The following is a 21632-nucleotide window of genomic DNA, read 5'->3' as shown; positions in this document are numbered from 1 at the left end:
TGCTTATTGGCCTCATGAATTAGTGAGCACTTTCAGTGCCCATCCTTCCATACACCAACATTTTATGGAACCTGCAATCATAGAATATCAGGGTTTTAAAAACTTCCAAGGAAGGAGATTCCACCACCTCCCTAGGTAACGCATTTCAGTGTTTCACCACCCTCCTAGTGAAAGTTTTTCTTAATATCTAACCTAAACCTCCCCCACTGCAACTTGAAACCATTACTCCTCATTCTGTCATCTGCTACCACTGAGAACAGTCTAGATCCATCCTCTTTGGAACCCCCTTTCAGGTAGTTGAAAGCAGCTATCAAATCCTCCCTCATTCTTCTCTTCTGCAGACTAAACGATCCCAGTTCCTCAGCCTCTCCTCATAGTCCTGTGTTCCAGTCCTCTAATCATTTTTGTTGCCCTCCGCTGGATGCTTTCAAATTTTTTCACATCCTTCTTGTAGTGTGGGGCCCAAAACTGGACACACTACTCCAGATGAGGCCTCACCAATGTCAAATAGAAGGGAGTGATCACAGCCCTCGATCTGCTGGCAACGCCCTTACTTATACAGCCCAAAATGCCATTGGCCTTCTTGGCAACAAGAGCACACTGTTGACTCATATCCAGCTTCTTGCCCACTGTAACCCGTAGGTCCTTTTCTGTAGAACTGCTGCCGAGCCATTCGGTCCCTAGTCTGTAGCGGTGCATGGGATTCTTCTGTCCTAAGTGCAGGACTCTGCACTTGTCCTTGTTGAACCTCATCAGATTTCTTTTGGCCCAGTCCTCTAATTTGTCTAGCGCCCTCTGTATCCTATCCCTACCCTCCAGCATATCTACCTCTCCTCCCAGTTTAGTGTCATCTGCAAACTTGCTGAGGGTGTAGTCCACGCCATCGTCCAGGTCATCAATGAAGATATTGAACAAAACCGGCCCCAGGACCGACCCTTGGGGCACTCCACTTGATACTGGCTGCCAACTAGACATGGAGCCATTGATCACTACCTGTTCAGCCCGACGATCTAGCCAGCTTTCTATCCACTTTATAGTCCATTCATCCAGCCCATACTTTAACTTGCTGGCAAGAATACCATGGGAGACCGTGTCAAAAGCTTTGCTAAAGTCAAGGAACAACATGTCCACTGCTTTCCCCTCATCCACAGAGCCAATTATCTCATCATAGAAGGCAATTAGATTAGTCAGGCATGACTTGCCTGTGGTGAATCCATGCTGACTGTTCCTGATCACTTTCCTTTCCACTAAGCGCTTCAGAATTGATTCCATGAGGACCTGCTCCATGATTTTTCCAGGGACTGAGGTGAGGCTGACTGGCTTTGTAGTTCCCCGGATCCTCCTCCTCCACTTTTTTAAAAGATGGGCACTACATTAGCCTTTTTCCAGTCGTCCAGGACCTCCCCCGATCACCATGAGTTTTCAAAGATAATGGCCAATGGCTCTGCAATCGCATCTGCCAACTCCTTTAGCACTCTCGGATGCAGTGCATTCGGCCCCATGGACTTGTGCTCGTCCAGCTTTTCTAAATAGTCCCGAACCACTTCTTTCTCGTATGATTCTATGTAGTGTTCAGATGCTGTGTAATATGCTACAAAGTTTGTACTATAAAAAGGACTGTGTTTTCATTTGTGTATGAATGCTGTGCTGAGTTTGTACATCTTGATTTTTTGAGAAATAGAAGAGAACAACGCTTTGAGGGTTTATTTTGCTTGCAGTTATAAAGCTGTGAGAAGATAGTGTTCTAAAGATATTAAGTGCATCAAATCAATTAATATGCAAGGATTAGCTGATTATAATTAGCTTGCTGAGGGAGGTTAGCTTGGTCTGGAAGATGTATCAGATTTTAGATGATATATTAAAGAAATGTTGGTCATTTACTGCACATATTTGTTTCAAACTGCTGTCTGGATTATCCATAGCTAAATTAGTTGAGTAAAAATGGAGTTGGCCTCCTGTTTGGTTGAATACAGACTTTATATATTTTGCTCTCTCTTTAACTTGGGAAACACAAATTAAAAATGATTAATGAATTGTGCATCTCAGCCTTTTCCTCACCCTGAATCTGGGGCCATTTTTTTCTCTAACACAAACTTAACTTTGAACTCAAAATCGCAAATCAAATGGGGACTTTGGTTTTCAGAGATTTCTGATAAAGTAGCTCACTGACCAGAGAAAGTAGGGGTTCTGATACCATGGTAAGGACCGTGGTATGAGCCTAGATAGATTAAAGTCCAAGAATTCAGAAGTACATGTTTTCATGTCAATATTTGATTCTTTCTGATGCCAAATATTTTGCTTCTTTTCAATATGACTTTTCATCTGTGACTTAAACTTCTGATTTTCAGTTACAACAGGACTGATACAAACTGAAAAACAGATTCTAAACTTTCATTTTAGAAAAGTTATTTCCTAGCCCTTCTAGTTGAAATAACCTTCAACTTCAGCAACTAGATTCAATCGAGATATAGCACTGGCTCATGCCTAAGTCATAAAGTTTTTAATAAGATGAGTATATAAAATTACCACATTTAAGGTTTTTTGAGGCAGGAATTCTGGGACCAAGTGTGAAAGTTACTGTAGGAAATGGGAAAGAGTGAATGAGTTTGAAGTCACAAATGGAAAAACTTTACTAATCCCTGAAATAGATCATTGACGGAGAAGGAAGCACCAGAATTTTTTTCTCACTAAAATCATAATTTGATTCTCACTGGGTAAATCCTGACAATGGGGAAATAATCTCTACATGTGAGAACCTAATGCCCTAAGAAAAGCTGCCTACGTAATCCCTTTCGATAATCAGCATAGTTCCCTCTTCACCTAAGAAGTTGATGCCTCTGAAAGAGCATACAGAGAACTCTGCTTCCTGGTCTTACATCAAGCCTTCTTTGTAGTAAAGGCTTTAAGGTAAAATCCCATCTAAGAACAGAACACTCTGGACACCAGGGTGCTGGAGGAAAAAATAAATAATAATTGAATTTTTTTTTACTTTTTTTAAATTTTAAAATATTAGGAACATCCCCATCCCAAAATATCCTTCAGCAGATCTTGCGTCAAGTCCATGACATTTCTAGTTGACAAATGCCTACTGCAAGCATCCATCAGTGACTTCTTTCTAAAGTACCTTTTTAACTGCATCACTACAATCCCTTTTTTAAAGTTAAAATAAGTCTCCCAATTAAACTGCATAGTGCAAGACAGTTGACAAAAGTCAAATTTAAGGTTTTGTTTTTCTGACTTACTAAAAATTTTGTGGACACAAGCTCTTTCTTTTCTCAATATTTACTGGCCTTTCACTTTTGAAATAGGAACCGAAGCACTGAAGTTGATTTTACAAAGTTGTCTCCTGACATTTAGTGGCCTGTGCCAAATGTTATGCTGGTCTAAGTCCAGCTGTTAAGATAACACATGCATATAAGAACACTTTGAGAAGGGAAAGGAAAAGTCAACCAGGCAATGACACACAACTTTGGTTGGAATGGAAGCCATGCTTCAGGATAGTCTAGTGAGGGGACTGAAGAGTCACACAGTAAGCTTGAAGATTCTGCGGTCTCCCCTAGGGAGCAAACAGCAGGTTCTGCCTTAGGCACAATGGAGAAAAATCAGTGATTTAAATTACAAAAATTGATGTTTTGAGGTATTAGTTGGTGAGTGCTACAGACCACCAAATCGCACTAAGGAACAGGATGACTGGCTCCTTATGCGCCTAACTAACATGCAGGAATAAAACTTTGTGATCAGGAGGGGATTTCAATTTGAGTGGCATATGCTCAGATCTCATGCTACCAATACTAAAGCATGCCTGGAATTTCTAAACATTATAGATGACAATTTCCTACCTCAAAAAATGTTGCAGCCAACATGGGGGAATTCTTTATTAGACCTTGTCTTAACATATAAAAGAGGACCAGATCACAGAATAAAATAAATAATGGTAGCTTAGGTACAAGTGATCATAGTTTGATCACATTTATAATGTGGAAGCAAAATAAAGTCCAGATCAGTAGTATTACACATGCAGCTTAAAAGTGGCCAATTCCACAAAGCTGAAAAAACAATTATGATCCAAATCAGCTGGGAGAAAATTTAATCAGAAAAATGTGAATGACAACTGGGAATCATTTAAAAACACCTTACTAAAGGCCCCATAAGCCACAATTACACAATTGAGTAAGGCAGCTGGGCTGGTTGAAAAAAACTGACCTGGTTTGGAGGGGAAGTGAAGGCCACTAATACAACCTTTTTTTAAAAAATAAAAGACATAAATGGAAGAAAGGAGAAGTCGATAGTAACTGAGATACATGAGAGAGGGGAACCCAGCCAGCCAGTTAGCTATAAAATTACTCTTAGTAGCTGTTCTCTACTTGCTTTCCCTGTAAAGGATTAACAAGTCCACAGGTAAAAGAAAAGGAGTGGGCACCTGACCAAAAGAGCCAAAGGGAGGGCTAGAACTTTTTAAAATTGGGAAAAGACTTCCCTTTGTCTGGGTGTTGTGGTTCTTCAGGGAGCAGTTATGCTGTGAGAAGTTGAAGGCCAGATATGAAAATCATCAGATCATATCTAGAACTACTTATTTAACAACTCAGATATGTAAGTAAATCAAGAATGTTAAAAAAAGACATGATTTGGTTTATTTCTGTTTATTTTTATTGGCTTGTGGACTCCTCTGTGTTAACCCCAAATGCTTTTTATTTTTCTTGTAACCTTTAAGCTGGACCTCAAGAAGGTTATTCTTGATGTTTAATTTTTGTAAGTGGTTTTTTTTAAATCTAGCAAAAGCCTAAGTTCCAGATGTATTTTCTTTTTGTTTTTAATAACATTTACCCTTTAAGAAAAAGATTGAATTTTTGGTGTCCTGAGAGGTTTGTGCATATGTTGTTTAATTAGCTGGAGCAACAGCTAACTTCCTTTGTTTTCTTTCTCAGCTCTTTCCCAGAAGCGGGTTGAAAGGGCTTGAGGGTACCTCATAGGAAGGAATTCCCAAGTGCGCCTTCCTGGGTTCCAAGGGGTTTGCATTTGGGTGGTGGCAGCATCTATCCAACCAACGCCAGAGAAAAGCTGTAACCTTGGGAGTTTAATACCAGCCTGGAGTGGCCAGTATTAATTTTTAGAATCCTTGCAGGCCCACACCTTCTGCACTCGAAGTGCCAGAGAGGGGTATCAGCCTTGACGGTAACAAATATAAATCAGAAGTTAGGAATGATAGAAAATCGATAGGGAGGCAAAGGCACATCAGCAGAAATCTATGGCCAGCAGAGTTAAGGGCAATAAGGAATTTAAGTATAATAGGAACAAAAAGAACCCTGAAAATGATATTGGCCTATTTCTAGATGGAAATGGTAGAATTATCATAATGCTGTAGTAGGAAGAGCGCCTGAAATATAAGCCCTTGTATTAGAGGCCTGGTATGAGGCAAAATCTGCTCACAAAATTTGGCAAAAAGAGGGCTAATATTGCAAATACACATTCCTAAGAAGCGCTCGTCAAAAAGTGCTCAAGCAAACACATCCCAATATTAGGTACCAGAACATCCCGATATCAAGGATGGTACAAAAACATTACCCAAGGATAACAGGAACACACTGTACCCTCCTAAAAGATACAGTCACGATGACAGTATGTAATAAAAATGTTTTAATCAAACCAACACGTACAAGAGAATGGGTGATAACCAGTGACATCGGGGGCCGTAACTATGTCAAAGGGCAGTACTAACTTGTTTGTATCGGGGTATAAAAATGTCTCAAAAAAGTATTTGTCTGGCCTTAGAGAGGAATGAAAAGACCCGCAGTTCACTAAGCTGGTCTATTGTTTCAGGAATACATGTATTAGTGGTATGGTAGAGTCTGCGGAATACTAGTACCCATACTTTGTCAAACAGTAAACCTGGCTGGGTGCTTTCGTCCCTTAACGGATCTTGTGGTCGTTGTGTGGTTCACTTGAGGTCGCCGTGCCAGCTGTCTGAGCAGGGCTAGGGCGGCACACACAGAAAATAAGCGTGCGCGCACACACACACAGAGCCAAACATCTGTCAACATCTAACCACAAATGCAAGAAAGGTGGAAGCATTCAGTATTTCTATTCTATATTGGGGATACACAGTCTCATCATATGAGGAGAACATTATTTCCATTCCACTAGCACCTCTGGAGGATGTTACATTAGCTACTAAAGTTAGACATTTTTAAGCCAGCAGGTCCAACTAAAACTTGTGCCCAAGAGTTTTAAAAGAGTTGGCTGAGGAGTTCGTTGGATCATAAATGTTGATTTTTCAGTACGTTTTGGAGTACTGGGATAGATCCATAAAGCTAATATGCCAATTTCTGAAAAGGATAAACAGACCGACCCAAGTAATTATAGGCCAGTGAACCTGACATTGATCCTGTGCAAGATAATGGAACAGCTAATATGGGATTGGATTAATAAAGAATTAAAAGAGGATAATTAATGCAAATCAGCACATTTGACTTGGTATTGCACAACAGATTAAAAACTAGAAAGATAAAAAGTAACATGGCACACATTAAATGGATTAAAGTCTGGCTAACTGATGGTCTCAAAATGTAATTGTAAACAACGAATTATCACCAAGCAGGTATTTTTCCAGTGGGGTCCTACAGGGATGAGTTCTTGGCCTTATGTTATTTAACATGTCTATCAAGACCTGAAAGAAAACCACCACCATTGATAAAGTTTGCAGGTGACAAAAAAAGAGGGAAACAGTAAATAATAAAGAGGACAGGTCACTGATTCTGAGCAATCTCAATTGCTTGGTAAACTGGGCGCAAGCAAACAAATGTGTTTTAACATGGGTAAACTAAGTGTATACCTCTAGGAACAATGAATTAGGCCATACTCACAGGATAGGGCACTATCCTGAGAAGCAGTGACTCAAAGATTTGGGGGTTATGGTGGATATTCAGCCAACCATGAGCTCCCAGTGCGACAATGTGATCAAAAGAAATAATTCTGCCAAATTTTGAAGTGAGGCAAACCACTGAACAGGTGGAAGTCACTGGCTAAGTACCAGGAACCAGGGTTCGTTGAAATGCTAAACCGGGGTGGGCAACCTATGGCACGCATACCAAAGGCGGCATGCGAGCTGATTTACAGTGGCACTCTGCTGCCGGCCTGGGGTTCAGTCTGCCAGCCCCTCGTCCCGGCAGCTCCACTGCTGGCCTGCGGTCCTGGCCGCCGGGCCCGCTCAGCCTGCTGCCAGCCTGGATAGACAGAACACTGGGCCGGCAGTGCGCTGGGCGGGGCCGACCACCAGAACCCCAGACCAGCAGCGGGCTGAGCAGCTCAGCCTGCTGCTGGTCCGCAGTTCCATCTGCCAGTCCCTGCCAGCTGTGGTCCCAGCCGCAGACCCCACTCAGCCCGCTGACAGTCTGGGGTTCTGTCCGCTGGCACCTGTAAATGTAAAATGTATTACTGGCAAACCATTTATTTACTGTAATTTAAGAAGACTTGGCACCCCACTTCTGAAAGGTTGCTGACCTCTGTGTTAAACCATCTTTTGACAATAGTGTCTTCTGCACAGAGACTAGTTCAGTTCAACGACTAGTTCATTCTGTACAGAAGATACTATTGTCAAAAGAATTAAGAAACCAATTGGAAGTAGAAAAAGCAAGAAAGTTTCTTTTCTTCTTCTGATCTATGAATAAAACCTAAACGTACAGATGAGATACACTAGTTCCAAAAATCGTGACTTACAATCAGTTCAATTCACTACTACATTTCCTTTCTTTAATAAATCGGTTTTAAATGCAAAACAAACCTTTTTTCTTGTGTCCAGCACATTTAAGGTAGTTTTATTTAATAAACAATTCAAGTGCTATTTTTGTGCATTCTTAACTTGAATTTCCATCAAAACAGAGTAAAAAAATAACCTAATAAATCATTTTTCATTTTCTAACAAAAATGGAAAAATTAAGAATCTGAATAAATGTAAGTTAAGCTATATAATTGCTTAAAATGAATATGCATAGATAGCGTATCCTCGTATTTAGCAAAAAGCACCACCAAATTTAGTGTAAAGGCTATATTTAGTTGCAAATCAACATGTTTTATTGGTTACCAAAGAAAATCAACTTTTCTTTAAGAAAATAACTAAAAATTACAAATGGAAAACACGATTAAAATGATTGCTTAAATCAGGGTTTCCTGCTTGCAGATTTAAACCGTGATTAAAATTGGTGATTTAAATTAATCCACCCTGGCTGTAGGTTTGACTGCTGATGCTACTGAAGATGAGGGGGAAAAGAGTAACCTCTTACATTTTTAATTAGGGACATTATAATTTACAATTCATTTCTGCAGGACTTCTCCTATGTCACCTTAACATATCTGTTCTCAAAATAACTTTTTGATACTCAATTTTTCTTTTTTTGTATTAATTCCATTATAATGCAGGGTAAAAGATTGTTAACCCATTAAATTAGCTTAGTGATTTTGAAAGCCATCTGAAGAATGCTATCCAATGTGGCAGGAGGAAGTGAGGCAATCCACACACAGCCCTCAAATTAATAAAATGTAGTTAGTTTCCCCCCTCTATTGAGACTGAGTCACCAAACTCAATTGGGCATCCAACTGAAGCTCTTTGGGACATGGAAACTATTGTTTATCTGTGATGCACAGACCTCTCAAGTGTGCCAGATTTTTGTAGGATGTTCCACATTTTGGTTGCACAGTTGCACCACGGGGCATGCCAGTGACATTCTGCCAGGAGGACAGAAGAGCATGCAACAAAATAAGTTCAGCCTAGGGAGCCAGAAGGCATAGAGTTCAAATCTCACCTCTACTGATGTGTATTTTATTACTATGCACTTCAAAACCCTTCTTATTGAGCAAGCATTTGTAGCCCTGCCACAGAAGGCAATCAATTATCTTTCCCCCATTATAAAAAGAAGTTGAGAGAAAGGCTGCAGAGTCACTTCAGGAAGAGCTGAGACTAGAACCAGGTCTCCAATATGAGAGATTCAAGTTTCATCCGCATTGCTACTGCTTTAGTAAACAATAAGTGAACTTCCATCCTGGAGCCAAGAACCCAGGATTCCTGATCCACAGTGTTCTATTTTTGTCTAGATTAGAAAATAGCTGTGTAAATCACTGGCAGAATATGTACTGCATTCCCCTCTCGTGGCTGGTCCACAAAGAAGATGGCTGTTATTCCTGTCGATCAAGTGGTAGAGATCCGTGCCAGGGTTCTGAAAGACCAGGTGTAAAGCCTTCTGGTGATCCAAGGGGAAGGTTAACTATTGTGTCCAGTGGGTCCATACCCGGCCTGTGCACCCATGCCAAACAGACATGGAGGGCTGAAGACATAACCTGGCGTGCTGGACCGCATATATGCAGGCTGTCATATGCTCCAACAGTTTCACGCAATTTCTGGCTGTGGTTGTGGGAAACCGGCGAAGGTTTTCGGTAATGTCCAAGAGTGCTTGGAAGTGCAGCTCCGGCAGGAATGCCGTGGCCTGCGTGGAGTCCAAGAGAGCCCCTATGAATTCTATTTGCTGCGTTGGGGCCAGTGTGGATTTGGGCATGTTCAGTATGAGGCCCAGCCTGTAGAATGTGGCCCGGGCCAGGGACACGTGCTGTGCGTCCCATGCTTGGGACTCGGCCTTGATGAGCCGGTCATCTAGGTATGGGAATACATCTCTACCCTGATATAACGCAGTCCACGGGAGCCAAAAAAATCTTACCGTGTTATATGTGAAACCGTGTTATATGAAACTTGCTTTGGCCTCCCTGCTCCTTGTCCCCTGACTGCCCCCTCCAGAGATCCCCCCGTCCCTAATCACCCCCAGGACCCTACTCCCTTCCCACACCCCCTGCTCCTTGTCCCGACTGCCCCCCCCCCCCATAGGCACTCACCAGCCGCGGCGGGAAGCAGAGCAACGTGGCCCCAGCTTGCTCCACTCCGCCAGCTCCCAGCCGCGGTACTCCTTTCCCCAACCTCCCCACACTCACTGGAGGCAGGAAGTGGACCCCCCCTCCCCTGCTGCTGGTGAGTGTGGGGGGGACAGGAAGAAATCCCTTCCCCCAGCCCCTCCCCCGAGCAACATGGCTGGGCCAGGGTGAGGGAAGCACAGCAGGCTGCTCCTGGCCCCCACTAATCAACCAGGCCACTCTGGGCCCCCAGAAGTGCCCACCCACAGCTCCTGCCTCCCAGACCCAGGGCACGGGAGGCCTGCTTTACTGCACTGTATTCAAACCCATGTTATATCGGGTCGTGTTATAACGGGGTAGAGGTGTACTTGGACCTAATGTTTGCGGAGGAAGGCTGCCATGACCGCCATACACTTAGTGAATGCCCGAGGTGCTGTTGAGAGCCCAAACAGGAGCACCCTGACCACGAAACATCTGTGGGCCGGGATAATAGATATATGGAAGTACACATCTTTCAAGTCAAGGGCGGCGTACCAGTTCCTGGGATCCAGGGAAGGAATGATGGTGGCCAGAGAGATTGTTCACCTTCCTTATGAATGTGTTGAGATCTTGCAGGTCCAGGATAGGCTGGAACCCACCTTTGGCCTTGGAGATGGGGAAATTGTGGGAATAGAATCCCTTGCCCCATAACTCCTGAGAAACCTCCTCTATTGCCCCTAGAGCGAGGAGCGATTGCACCTCCTGCATGAGGAGTTGTTCATGAGAATGGTCCCTGAAGAGGGACAGGGAAGTGGGGGTGAGAGGGAACAGAATTGGATAGCATATCCCACCCCTACTGTGCTGAGGACCCAACAACCTGACGTGATCTGGGATCAAGCACAGTAGAAGCGGGAGAGTCGATCCACAAAGTGGGGAGGGGTAAGGATCGAAGACTGAAGCTGACGCTCCGTCCTCGGGCGCATTTCAAAAGTTTGGCTTCGGGCCCGGGGCTGTTTGGCTGAGCCCTGGCCTTGGCCTGAGGAGGGGGCCTCCTATTATTTCTGCCCCATCTCCTTGACAAGTCTTGCCTAGGAGGCCCAGAGTAGAAGCGGGACAAGGGCTGAGGCTTAAAAGGCTGTCTTTGAGGTGCTGGGGTGTGCACCTCAAAGACTTCAAAGTCGCCCGTGAGTCCTTAAGGCTGTGTAGGCAAGAGTCTGTATTTTGGGCGAACAATGCCACACAGTCGAAGGGGAGGCCTGTATTGTGTTCTGGACCTCAGGTGTTATCCCCAAGACCTGGAGCCATGCACTGTGCCTCACTGCAATGGCGATGGCCATGGTCTGTCCAACCGAGTCCGCTGTGTCTAAAGTGGCCTGGAGGGAGGTTCTGGAAACCACCCTGCCCTCCTCAAGGAGCGCGCTAAATTCCTTGTGAGAGTCAGCAGGAAGTAATTCCTGGAACTTTGCCAAAGAGCTCCAAGAGTTGAAAGCACAGCAGCTGAGTACAGCTTGTTGGTTGGCCACTCAAAGCTGGAGCCCCACAGTCGAGTAGACCTTCCGGCCGAAAAGGTCCAGCCTCTTAGCGTCCCGTGACTTAGGCGCAGGACCTGGCTGTCCTTGCCGCATCGACCACCGAAGTCCCCGGTTGGGAGTGGGTGAAAAGGTGTTCATACCCTTTCTGTGGCACAAAATATCGTCTTTCCACCCCTTTAGCGGTAGGTGATATAGAGGCGGGAGTTTGCCAAAGCACCTCAGTGGTGTTTTGGACGTTCTTATGAGGGGCAAGGCCACCCTAGAAGGACCCTCAGGGACAAGGATGTCCACCATCCGGTCAGACTCCTCCATGACCTCCTCTTCCTGGAGACTGACGTTTAGGGCCACCCTCCTAAGGAGGTCCTGGTGACCCTTGGTGTCCATCGCTGGGAGGGTGGTGGTGCCTGCCACCGCCTCGTTTGGTGAGAAGGAGGCAGCAGCCTGTGGGACAGGGAGATGGTGAGCGGCGCCACAACATCATAGACTTGCCATGATGATTAACCAGAAGTGGTGCCGCCATCAGTGCAGCAAAGAGTGATGGAGTCACATGCAGTGCCAGGCTAGACGTTTCAGCCAGTGCTGTTGACAGTGCCTGGGCTTGTGGTGCCGGGCCCCGCAAGTGCGGGGCCGAGGACTGCACTATCATGGCAATGAGGTCTTGCGCTGCCTCCAAATCCTTCTGAGTGGGGGAGTCTATCAGCACCCGTCTCGACAGGCCTCCCATTGGGGCTGGAGTCAACGGTGCCAGGTCTTGAGGCCCAGACCATGGGTGTTCTGCCGGGGAACGCACCCCACTGGAGCTCCCTCGCAGCTTCTTGATGGGGGAACGACCCTTGTCTGCCTTCTTTTTCTTATGTGGCACTGGGGACTGCGAACGGTGCCAGCTGGTGGCACTGGCCTTACAGGTTGGGGAGTGGCACCCATGCTCCTTGGAGGAGTCCTTCCTCTGTGCCAGGACATCCTGTGCTGGGGCACTGCACACCGATGATGCTGGTGCCTCTTCCAGTGCCAGCTGTAGGCGGAGGGCCAACTCCATCAGTAGGAGCTTCAAACGATAGTCCCACTCTCTCTTAGTCCTGGGTCTGAAGCTCCTGCAAATTGGGCGCTTATCTGTCTGATGGCCTTCTCCTAAATACTTGAGACAGGCAGCATGTGGCTCGCTTGTGGGCACAGGTTTCGCACACCTCTCGCATGCCTTAAACCCTTGCGACCGAGGCATGCCCTGGTGCCTGGGGAAACTAGGACTGGGTTGGGGGGAAGCCCCCCGAAGGACCTCCAACTAATGTAACACAAGCGAACAACTATATACAACTAAAAAAAGGGAACAACTAGGTAGGCACTTGTGAATGCAAGAGACTGAGCTGCGCCAATGACCGTTATTGTTGGTAAGAAGAAACTGAGCAGGCGGCAGGGACCTATACACACTGCCATAAAGGCACCACTCCAGGTGTCTCCACAGCTGACCGATAGGTACCGTTAGGGGAAAAAACCTTCCGACGATCTTGCACGCGGCGCATGCACGCCTATCGGACTGCACATGAGCTATCACTCGAAGAAGAGAGTTAACGGGCAAACTGGCAGTCTAAATTAATTTAGTCTAAATTAATTTAGTCCTGGTAGTCTAAATTAATTCCCCTTGCTTTATTTATGAATACTACCTCCAAACTGTTTAAATATATGTTAACTATTTCAACGAAAACATTATCTAGCCGTATGTGATTCCTGTGCTGAAAGACCTTACAGTCTCTCATGTGTATGTGCGATGGTACCAAGAGTCCCTTAAACTAGTGAGAAAGTGGCTTGCAGAATTAATGCAGGAGTTAGATCAATGAAAGATTGACAACTGCCTTGTTCCTGAAGAAAAAATAAATAAAAGAGTTGTATGAAAAACGCAAGATTATTCTAAAAGTCACATGGACTCATTTGTAGTTCAACAGCAGAATGGGATTATTATACAGTACATTTTGATCAGCATTTGACTTTTTAGACTGCAATTGAGGTTAGTGGTGAGAATTAATCATTCAGCCGACCATTTGACAGTATATACAGAATAAAACTTTTAAAGATTTGGCAAAAATCTAACTATGCACGAGCAGTAAACAATTACAACTGTAGATTTATGTTCCTTTATAATTTTGTTTGCAATATTGCACAAAACTAAATGTGAATAATAAGGCAGCAGGTCATTATTACTAAGACATATGCAGTAAGACCTGGAATGAACTTGAATTTTTTTCTTAACTGCAATACCAGTTGCCAAAGACATTAACTTTTATGGTAGATGGACTTGTATTATGTATTTTAATTAAAACTGATAAGTCTCCGATTTAAGTTAGTGTTCTTAGAAAACAGTCTTACAGACAGGAAAAATTTCCATTTGACGACTTATGTTTTCAAATAATATTCTTAAATTGACCTTATCTAAGGTTTTTGTATCAAAATTCTTATTTTTGTACAGAAATTTGTAGTGTTCATTCCACAAGCCTTTGCATAAAGACCAATTTCACTAGCAATAATAGATGTTTCAAATGACATTTACAACAACATATATTTTGGACTCAATACACCAGCATGAAGGAGACAATGATTACTTATGTCTCTGCTTAGAATAATCTCAGTTAGTGTAGTATACCCAGACAAACAACAAATCCACAGGTTGAAACTACAACTTTACAAACATTCAAAGTATAGTTTGAAAATACGATGCATCTTTTTATGCTGTACGTGATCACTAAAAAACACAAGCTATGGAAAAAGAAACTGTTGATCACCACTTACGTAAGTGAGTTAGTCTGTAGAAAACTGTCAGCATAGGTTTATACCTAGGCTTGGCAGGATTCGATCTAAAAATCGATATATGTCAGTAAACATCAATTTCCGATGACATGCTGAAATCAATGAAAAAGATCTATCGGTAACCGTGGGCAGCAATACAGCCTCTCCCATTTGCGCCTGCAGTCCCACTGTCATGGGAGTGGGAGAGGGGGTCTATGACAGACCTTCTGCAACTCTGCTGGTCAGGGCCCCACTCTCTCACTCACCAGCCACTATTCAGCAGCAGCACCCCGTGCCCAGGGCTCATCCTCCTCTTCGCAGTCCTGGCTGGGAGGTCTCTGCTCTGCCAGGCTAGGACTGCAGCCTCCCCTGCAACTTGAGGCCAAGTATCTTGGCCCTCTCGGCTAGGCAGGAAGCACCTGCAACACCACTTTCCACGCTGCCCTAACCCTAACACCAAATCTCTTCCCCTTGATATCTAACAATTGTAAAAAGGGTACAAAACAAAATTAATATTAATCATTGAAGTTAGAAAAAATCTAATCCAATTATGCCAAGCCTATTTATACTATAAAATGTGTTAACTGCTAGAACAGTTTGAAAATTAGAAATTATGCTAAAATTAGTAAAACTGTTAACTTCAGTTGGTTTGTATGACCTTACCTCAATCAACTTATTGGCATGTTCACGGAAAACCTGTGCATACTCCTTAACTTCTTTTTCATTCCCATTCTTGGCAGCTTCAATCAACACTAAAAGTGGAACGTTGGTTTCCAGAAAAGAATCGGACACATGATCCATAACAGCTTTGCGGAGCTAAGAATTAAAATGAAAATTAGTTGGGATTTTCGGCACAGAGTTCAACTGCTGTTTTCTTGCATCTTAACAAGAAAATGTTTACCACGATAAGGATCTTGAATATTTGTTAAGCAATTGCTCCCTCTGTTGCTGTGTGTGACCAGGGCTCTCTCTATTCGGGTTGGCCACGCAGTTTTTGCGCCAATTTAATCAAATTGGTTAAGTCAGTGCAACCCCCCATTTGAGCACATTAATATTTATTTACAATGTGAAGATATTGGCTTAGCTTCAGTGACTAAATCTGCACTTTTCCTGCTGAATATTAAAATTAACACCATTATTTTTGTATTTAATTCAACGTAAGGATTTTGAAAAGTTAAAATAAACTCAACTCTCCTATATATTTTGCTACATCCACATTTGGGTTTAAAGTGAACTTTTTCCCCTTTAATAGTGAACTGTCCCTAAGTGTTAGCATTATACACACTCTTGCTACAGGTGTACTTGTTTGTAATTTGAGTCCAAAGTGTTTTATTTTAATTCAACATCTAAAATGTCTTCTCTGTATAGTTATCTATAGGAGATTGCAATTCAAACCCTAATACTGTCACTCAAACAAAGCGCTGTAAGCTTCTAGCTTTCAATGAACTAGACAAGAAAAAAAAAAAAAAAAAAGAGCGAAACGACTGTCATTACAGAACGTAAAGCACTCAGATAAACAAAACATTTCCAATAGGAAACATTCAGAATTGCACTAATTTCTATAAACACTTACTACATTACATTAATATTTTACTCATTCTGTACCTGTCTACGCAGGTCCCTGGTCTTTTTAGTCATTTTGTCTATTGCAGAATTCAGCGCGTCACTTCTTTCTTTGCGTCCAGCCTGTAAAGCAAGAGAGGCTAAGATAAATACAATATTTTGTGTTGGACAGGAGACAGTATTCACATCTTTAAATAGTAAGAAAAACAGCAGGTTACACCAATGGAAAGCTAAAAATGACCTCTGGATTCACCTCCTTATTCAACAAGGCTATTGGTGTTTCTTCCCATCTCATGCTTTCCTTCCTCTACATTTTCTTCTTAGAGGAACTATGGGGGAAGTTAGAGGGGTTTTCAGAGGTCTAAGCTAGAGACTGATCCAAAAAAGTCTTCAAATACAAAGTCTTAGATCCCTTCTTGATTGATCTGACAACCACACAGTTTCTTGTGCTTGATTCACTCTGATTCAGACTTGCAGCACATCCTGTATGAGAGCAATAATTAAGTCCTGAAACTCTTATGACTCCATCAGAAAGCATGAAAGCCCATGACTCCGACTCTCACATTGGTATAAAAAGATACAGACAGTACACGAACATTTGATGGCTGACCTTCACCCAAACATTTTAAGTACTAAAATGGTTAGTCCAAAGTGGTCACTCATGGGACAAGAAGCATTCCCCTAAAGAGTTTTGCATTTCACTTCAACCATAGTGGACAATTCACATGTAGCCAAAACCATAAGCCACAATTTAAGTACTTTTAAATATAGAAAGCTTAAAAAAAAGTACTTAAGTTCAACACAAATATCAAGCGTAAAAATCCAACACCAATCTCAAAACCAAAACCTATGTAAGGAAGAGCAGTGGATTCCATGAGCCTATGGTACAGTAGGGATCTGGGCAGTGTTGCAAAGGAGAAAGAAGGTTACAACTTGGCTTTGATTAAGCAGATATGAGGCTAGGAGAATATTGAGCTCAAATGTAATCATTTATATTAAGAAATTCTAACAGTGATCTTAACACACATGATTAGTTTCTAGTTCTGAATATACAGTATATAGCTTTAAACTAGCCTTTAAGCAACCACAAAGCAATTTTACCAAGTTCTGCACTATGCTCAATGTAATTATACTGCTGAGAGAAGAAGAGATTAGCCACCATTAATGTGTGTGTATGCTGAGAAAAGAACACATTAACCACCATTAATGTAAGTGTATGCTAATTATCAAATGATAGGTTGATTTGGAAGACTTGGATCAGCAACTTTGAAATCTTAATCAAAGATCTGGAGTTCTGAATAAAACAGATGTTATGTGATTGATGGGATTAAACCCCAACTGGGAACAGCAAGGCTGGGTTTATTTTGACCGCTATTACGCGTGTGTCTGCACTACAAACAAGGTGACCTATATTAGGTTGACTTACAGGTCCACACTGCTTTCCTTCCGTCAGTGGTGCATGTCCTCACCAGAAGCACCTCCACCAACTTAAGAGTGGCCTGTTCTCAGCTCCCCACTCCCTGCCAGGAGCCTGGGCGCAGGACACTGAGAGCCCAGGCAGCAGCCAGGCTCTAGAGGGCGCCCTCCACCCACTCTGGGGTGATAGAGCTGTGAGTGGCTTTCTTGTCAATTTCACGTGTGAAATTGACAAGAATGACAGCCAACAGCCTATGTAAGTAACCCACAGTGTCTACACTGACACTGCATTGCCTAACTACACTGACGTAAGCCCTTCTCCGCTCGTGGAGGTGGAGTTATGTTGGTGTAGTAAGCCACTTACATTGTGGGAGTAAGGCTGTAGTGTGTACACTGACATAATTAGGTTGATGTAAGCGACCTTACGTCGACTTAGTTCTGTAGTATAGACCAGCCTTAGTTACCAACCATGATAGCCAAGAGCTGTCATGTCCATGGTCAACTGAACTGATTCTGTGTCACAAAGTGGTTACAAGACAAAGAAGCACCACAAACTGAAGTTACTATTGGAACAAAAATTAGTTTAGCTATTCCCTCTTCCTTGTATCACAATGCAGCCCATTAAAATCTCACCCAACCCCTGCCAAAAAAAAAAATCATTTTTTTTAAATTATACAGAAGAAAAACTAATTATTCTAATTACTACAATAATTTCTACCCCCAGTGAGGGGCAGTAGCTTTCTCCAGCTGACAAAGTGCTGTCCACACCAGCGCTTTTTGTTAAAATTTTTGTTGGTTGAGGGGGTATTTTTTTTACCAACAAAAGTGCAACGTAGACATAGCCTTGACATGCTCTTAGTTCAACCACAAATTGCTGGGCTGGATGCAGGAATCACTGGGTGAAATTCTATGGCCTGGGTGACACAGGAGGTCAGACTAGATGATCATCATGGTCCCTTCTGGCCTTAAAATGTATGAATCTAGACTTGTGTAGTCTAAACTGCACCAGAGTTCTGCCAGTGCAGCCTGTGGCTTTGATGCAAATGTGGCCCAACAAGACTATGGGTCCCAACTTGCAGGGTTCCATTTTTCACTGGTTGTGGTAAAATGATGGATTGGTTGTTGGGACTTGTAGTCTCTGCAAGCCTCATCTCTTACTGAAAGATATGGGCAGCTGAAATATGCTTCATTTTTATGCAAAGTAGATACAGCCCTTTGGCTGCTGGCAGATTGCCAGTGCAGCCCTCAGAAGGGCAAAATGTAGAGAAATTCGAGAAATCCTGTGAAAGCTGTCTTATTCAGCATTGTATAGAGCCTGTGTACTGTCACTTGAGTGCTTTGTAAAGCTAACAAACTGGAAATTTACAGCTTCTCATTTTAATTTCAGATCAATTGTGTTGCTTCTCCTACCAGTAGCACGTTGCTGGTGGTACCGGTTAACACAGATGAGAATTACAAAATCCCAGTGTGGTGTTAAACTAATGCTTAGGAGGGTTACTGTCTAAAGGCAATAAAACAGTTTTCTTTTTCTTTGTGGAGCATGTTGTTCTTCTGCCATGTAGTGGTTAATGTTTGGCACATTGCAGGTTGGCTTTCTGTTTCAGAAATCAGTGACATGTAGTCTCTAGGTATGCAGACAGTCCCTTCTTTCAGAAATCTCAGTCCACTTCCAGGGGTCCACTGTGCTTCCAGAATTGATTCTAGTTAAAAGCAGAGAATAAGCTCCTGCTGCTTGCAAAAACTAACAATACAGCACTACTTGTCGTGTGAAAACTTGCTTGCACGGTCAGAAAAAAATTTAAGACTATGCATAGCAGTGTCATCTACTAGTTTCTCCCATAGCAAACATTTTGCAGCAAAGATTGAAAGGGTGTGTATTTGGGAAGGGGAAAACAGCATTTCTCTCCCAGTCACACTAGTGGTACCAAAAAGGCCTCACAACAATTCTGTTTCACCCTACACCTTGGTTTTATCAGAAGAACTGGATGCTATGGTAAAGGAATCCACCAGAAAAAGTACACACACTCAGACTAAGATCAGAAAGGTCCATCATGATAATCTAGTCTAGGGGGTTCTCTCAACAAATTTTTGGTGGCCTCAGCGTGCGGCCACCAACTCTTGCTGGTGGCCACACTGACCATTTTCCCTAAAATAATTAACTTTAGGAAAAACAAATAAATATGCACATATACACGTGTCCAAATTATTGTAATTTATTTATGGAGGGTTTATTCAGACTCAGTAATGAAAAATAATTTCCAGTTGTCTCTATTCTTTACTGGACCTAAACAGAATAGAAACACAAATAAGGTGCTTTGCATGTTCTTGTCTTTTTGTTGTTGTTGCTTTTGCTTTTTCGGTTGTGCTTTTTTTTTTTTCTTCTTAAACTTGTTACCTGGTAAGTCTTCTGCTGTGAAAAGTGATACTTGTATGTTTGTTAATACCACTTTTCACAGCAGACTTACGCAGCCCCAGGAAGCTCTGGGACAAATTAAGTCCTGAATCGGGAGGCGGGCAGGGAGGCAGCAGGACCCAGTGACAATGGCAAGGATAGTGAGCCTGGGGCCAGAGCCTGCCACCACGTGGATGGAGCCTGAAGCCCCGTGGCTGAAGCCTGCCTCCCCTACCCCTGGGAAAGTGAGGAATTCACCAACTGTCTGCACCTCCAGATTTTCTGTCCCCGGAGGGGAGGCAGGGCCCAACCTCTGCTAGCAGCCCTGAGAGGGGCCACTGCTTTCTCCTCCCACCCATCAAAGCCCAGATCGCTGTGGCCGCAAGAAAAGGCCCTGGTGGCCGCATTTGAGAAACACTGGACTAGAGCAAACTTGGAAATATTTAGACAGTGTAATTTAATACACAACCAGGACACTTTAATTTTCTTAATTATGGTCAATTATAGTGTTCATATGGCTCTCTCTCACACCCAAACTTCTACTTGATGCCTCAATGAAATCATAGCTCTGTTTAAGGCAAAACAGTCTGCCACAAAATTACAACTTCACTACAGGATCGGAGAGAATGAAGAGTTAGGGAAAGAAGGCACAAAGTTTTGTTTAAACACAAAACACTTCAGAAAGCAGTAACACTGATTATAAAGTATGGAGGGATATTTTTTGTTTTTAAGTCCTGTATTTGAGTTTTGCACCTTTCCTATCAGTATGAAAGTCCCCTAAGCCCATCTTACATTAACATGAAGCAAAAAGAAAAGGAGTACTTGTGGCACCTTAGAGACTAACCAATTTATTTGAGCATGAGCTTTCGTGTCCTTTTCTTTTTGCGAATACAGACTAACACGGCTGTTACTCTGAAAATTAACATGAAGGTTTTCCTTCTCTGCAGTTCATGCATTGAAGACATTTCCACGTCACTGTGTGGAACTCAAAATGAATATGCTGTTGTAACAGTTTAAAATGCACCTCATTGCATCATAACTTTAAGTCACAGGGTAAAGGAATCAAAAGAGAGAGCATACTCAAGAAAACAGAAGAGGAAAGTTAGAAACAACATTATCTGGGTTAAAGCAGCCTTACCAAAAAATAGCCATGAAAATTCGCCAGCTCATTTACCCTGTGTTATCAGTTATCATGGAAAATAAGTGGTATTTTTGTGTACCCTGGGTGCATACAGCTAGTTAAGAGTTGTTTCAGAGTAACAGCCGTGTTAGTCTGTATTTGCAAAAAGAAAAGGAGTACTTGTGGCACCTTAGAGACTAAGGAATTTATTTGAGCATTTATTTATTTATTTGAGCATTACACTAGTTAAGAGTATAGTTCCTCTAAATCTCATTGAATGTCTGAGCTCTTGATGAGAGACACTGACTTGGCAGCAACAGTACAGGCAGACAGCTTTACAAGCTTTCCCAAGAACATAGTTCTACCAGTGCATCTTAATTCTAAACATGCAACATCACTGTTGTTCTGGCCTGGACGTTCTGTTGCACAGATTCCCAGCAAAACTAATGTGAACTTCTAGTCACGGGGGTGGGGGGATGAGGAGGAAGCTAACTTCTGGTGATTAAAGTGAACCATCAAACTCCTCACTTGATCTCAAACCTGATTTGAGCCCCAGCCTGAAATGCAGAGCGCACAGCATTACCTCCACCCAATCCCCAGGAACAATCATCTTCAGTTTTGTTAAAAGTTGAGAAAAATATGATTTTGAAAGTAGCGACAATCTAATTTATTCTAAGGAAAACGAATTTCACACACTTGAAGTTTTATTTTTTCAGAGATTTGTCGTTCTTAATTGTAAGTTTATTATTTTCTTTGTTACTTTGGAGATGTGAACAACTTAGCTTCACTTCCCCACATTCCAGCAATATCTAAGCAAAATGTTTTCCTTCTTGTTCATTCTAAAGACAAAGAAGGAATGTAGCTCTAAAATGCCAGATAATTCACTTCACTGTTCCAGTTGGTGCTAAATCAGCATTCTCCTATTACTACTCAAACAATGTGTGCAAAGTTATTTATGTGCAGGAAA

The 21632-nt window shown here is 42.7% G+C and overlaps 1 protein-coding gene across 2 annotated transcripts in view; it reads right to left on the bottom strand.

Moving 5' to 3' along the window:
- The window catches only part of CTNNA1 (catenin alpha 1), a 203094-nt gene that overhangs the window by 60414 nt on the left and 121048 nt on the right, over positions 1–21632 (bottom strand). For both annotated transcript variants that reach the window (XM_073356004.1, XM_073356005.1), the window contains 2 exons: positions 15780–15860; positions 14838–14990 (listed from right to left, as the gene is read on the bottom strand). In XM_073356004.1, coding sequence (XP_073212105.1) covers positions 14838–14990; positions 15780–15860 — 234 coding nt within the window. The remainder of the gene's footprint in view (positions 1–14837; positions 14991–15779; positions 15861–21632) is intronic.

This window comes from Lepidochelys kempii, chromosome 8 (genome assembly GCF_965140265.1).
Source record: "Lepidochelys kempii isolate rLepKem1 chromosome 8, rLepKem1.hap2, whole genome shotgun sequence".
NCBI classification, from domain to species: Eukaryota; Metazoa; Chordata; order Testudines; family Cheloniidae; genus Lepidochelys; species Lepidochelys kempii.
Note: the sequence above shows the minus strand (reverse complement) of the source record. Positions and strands in the feature narration are given on the sequence as shown.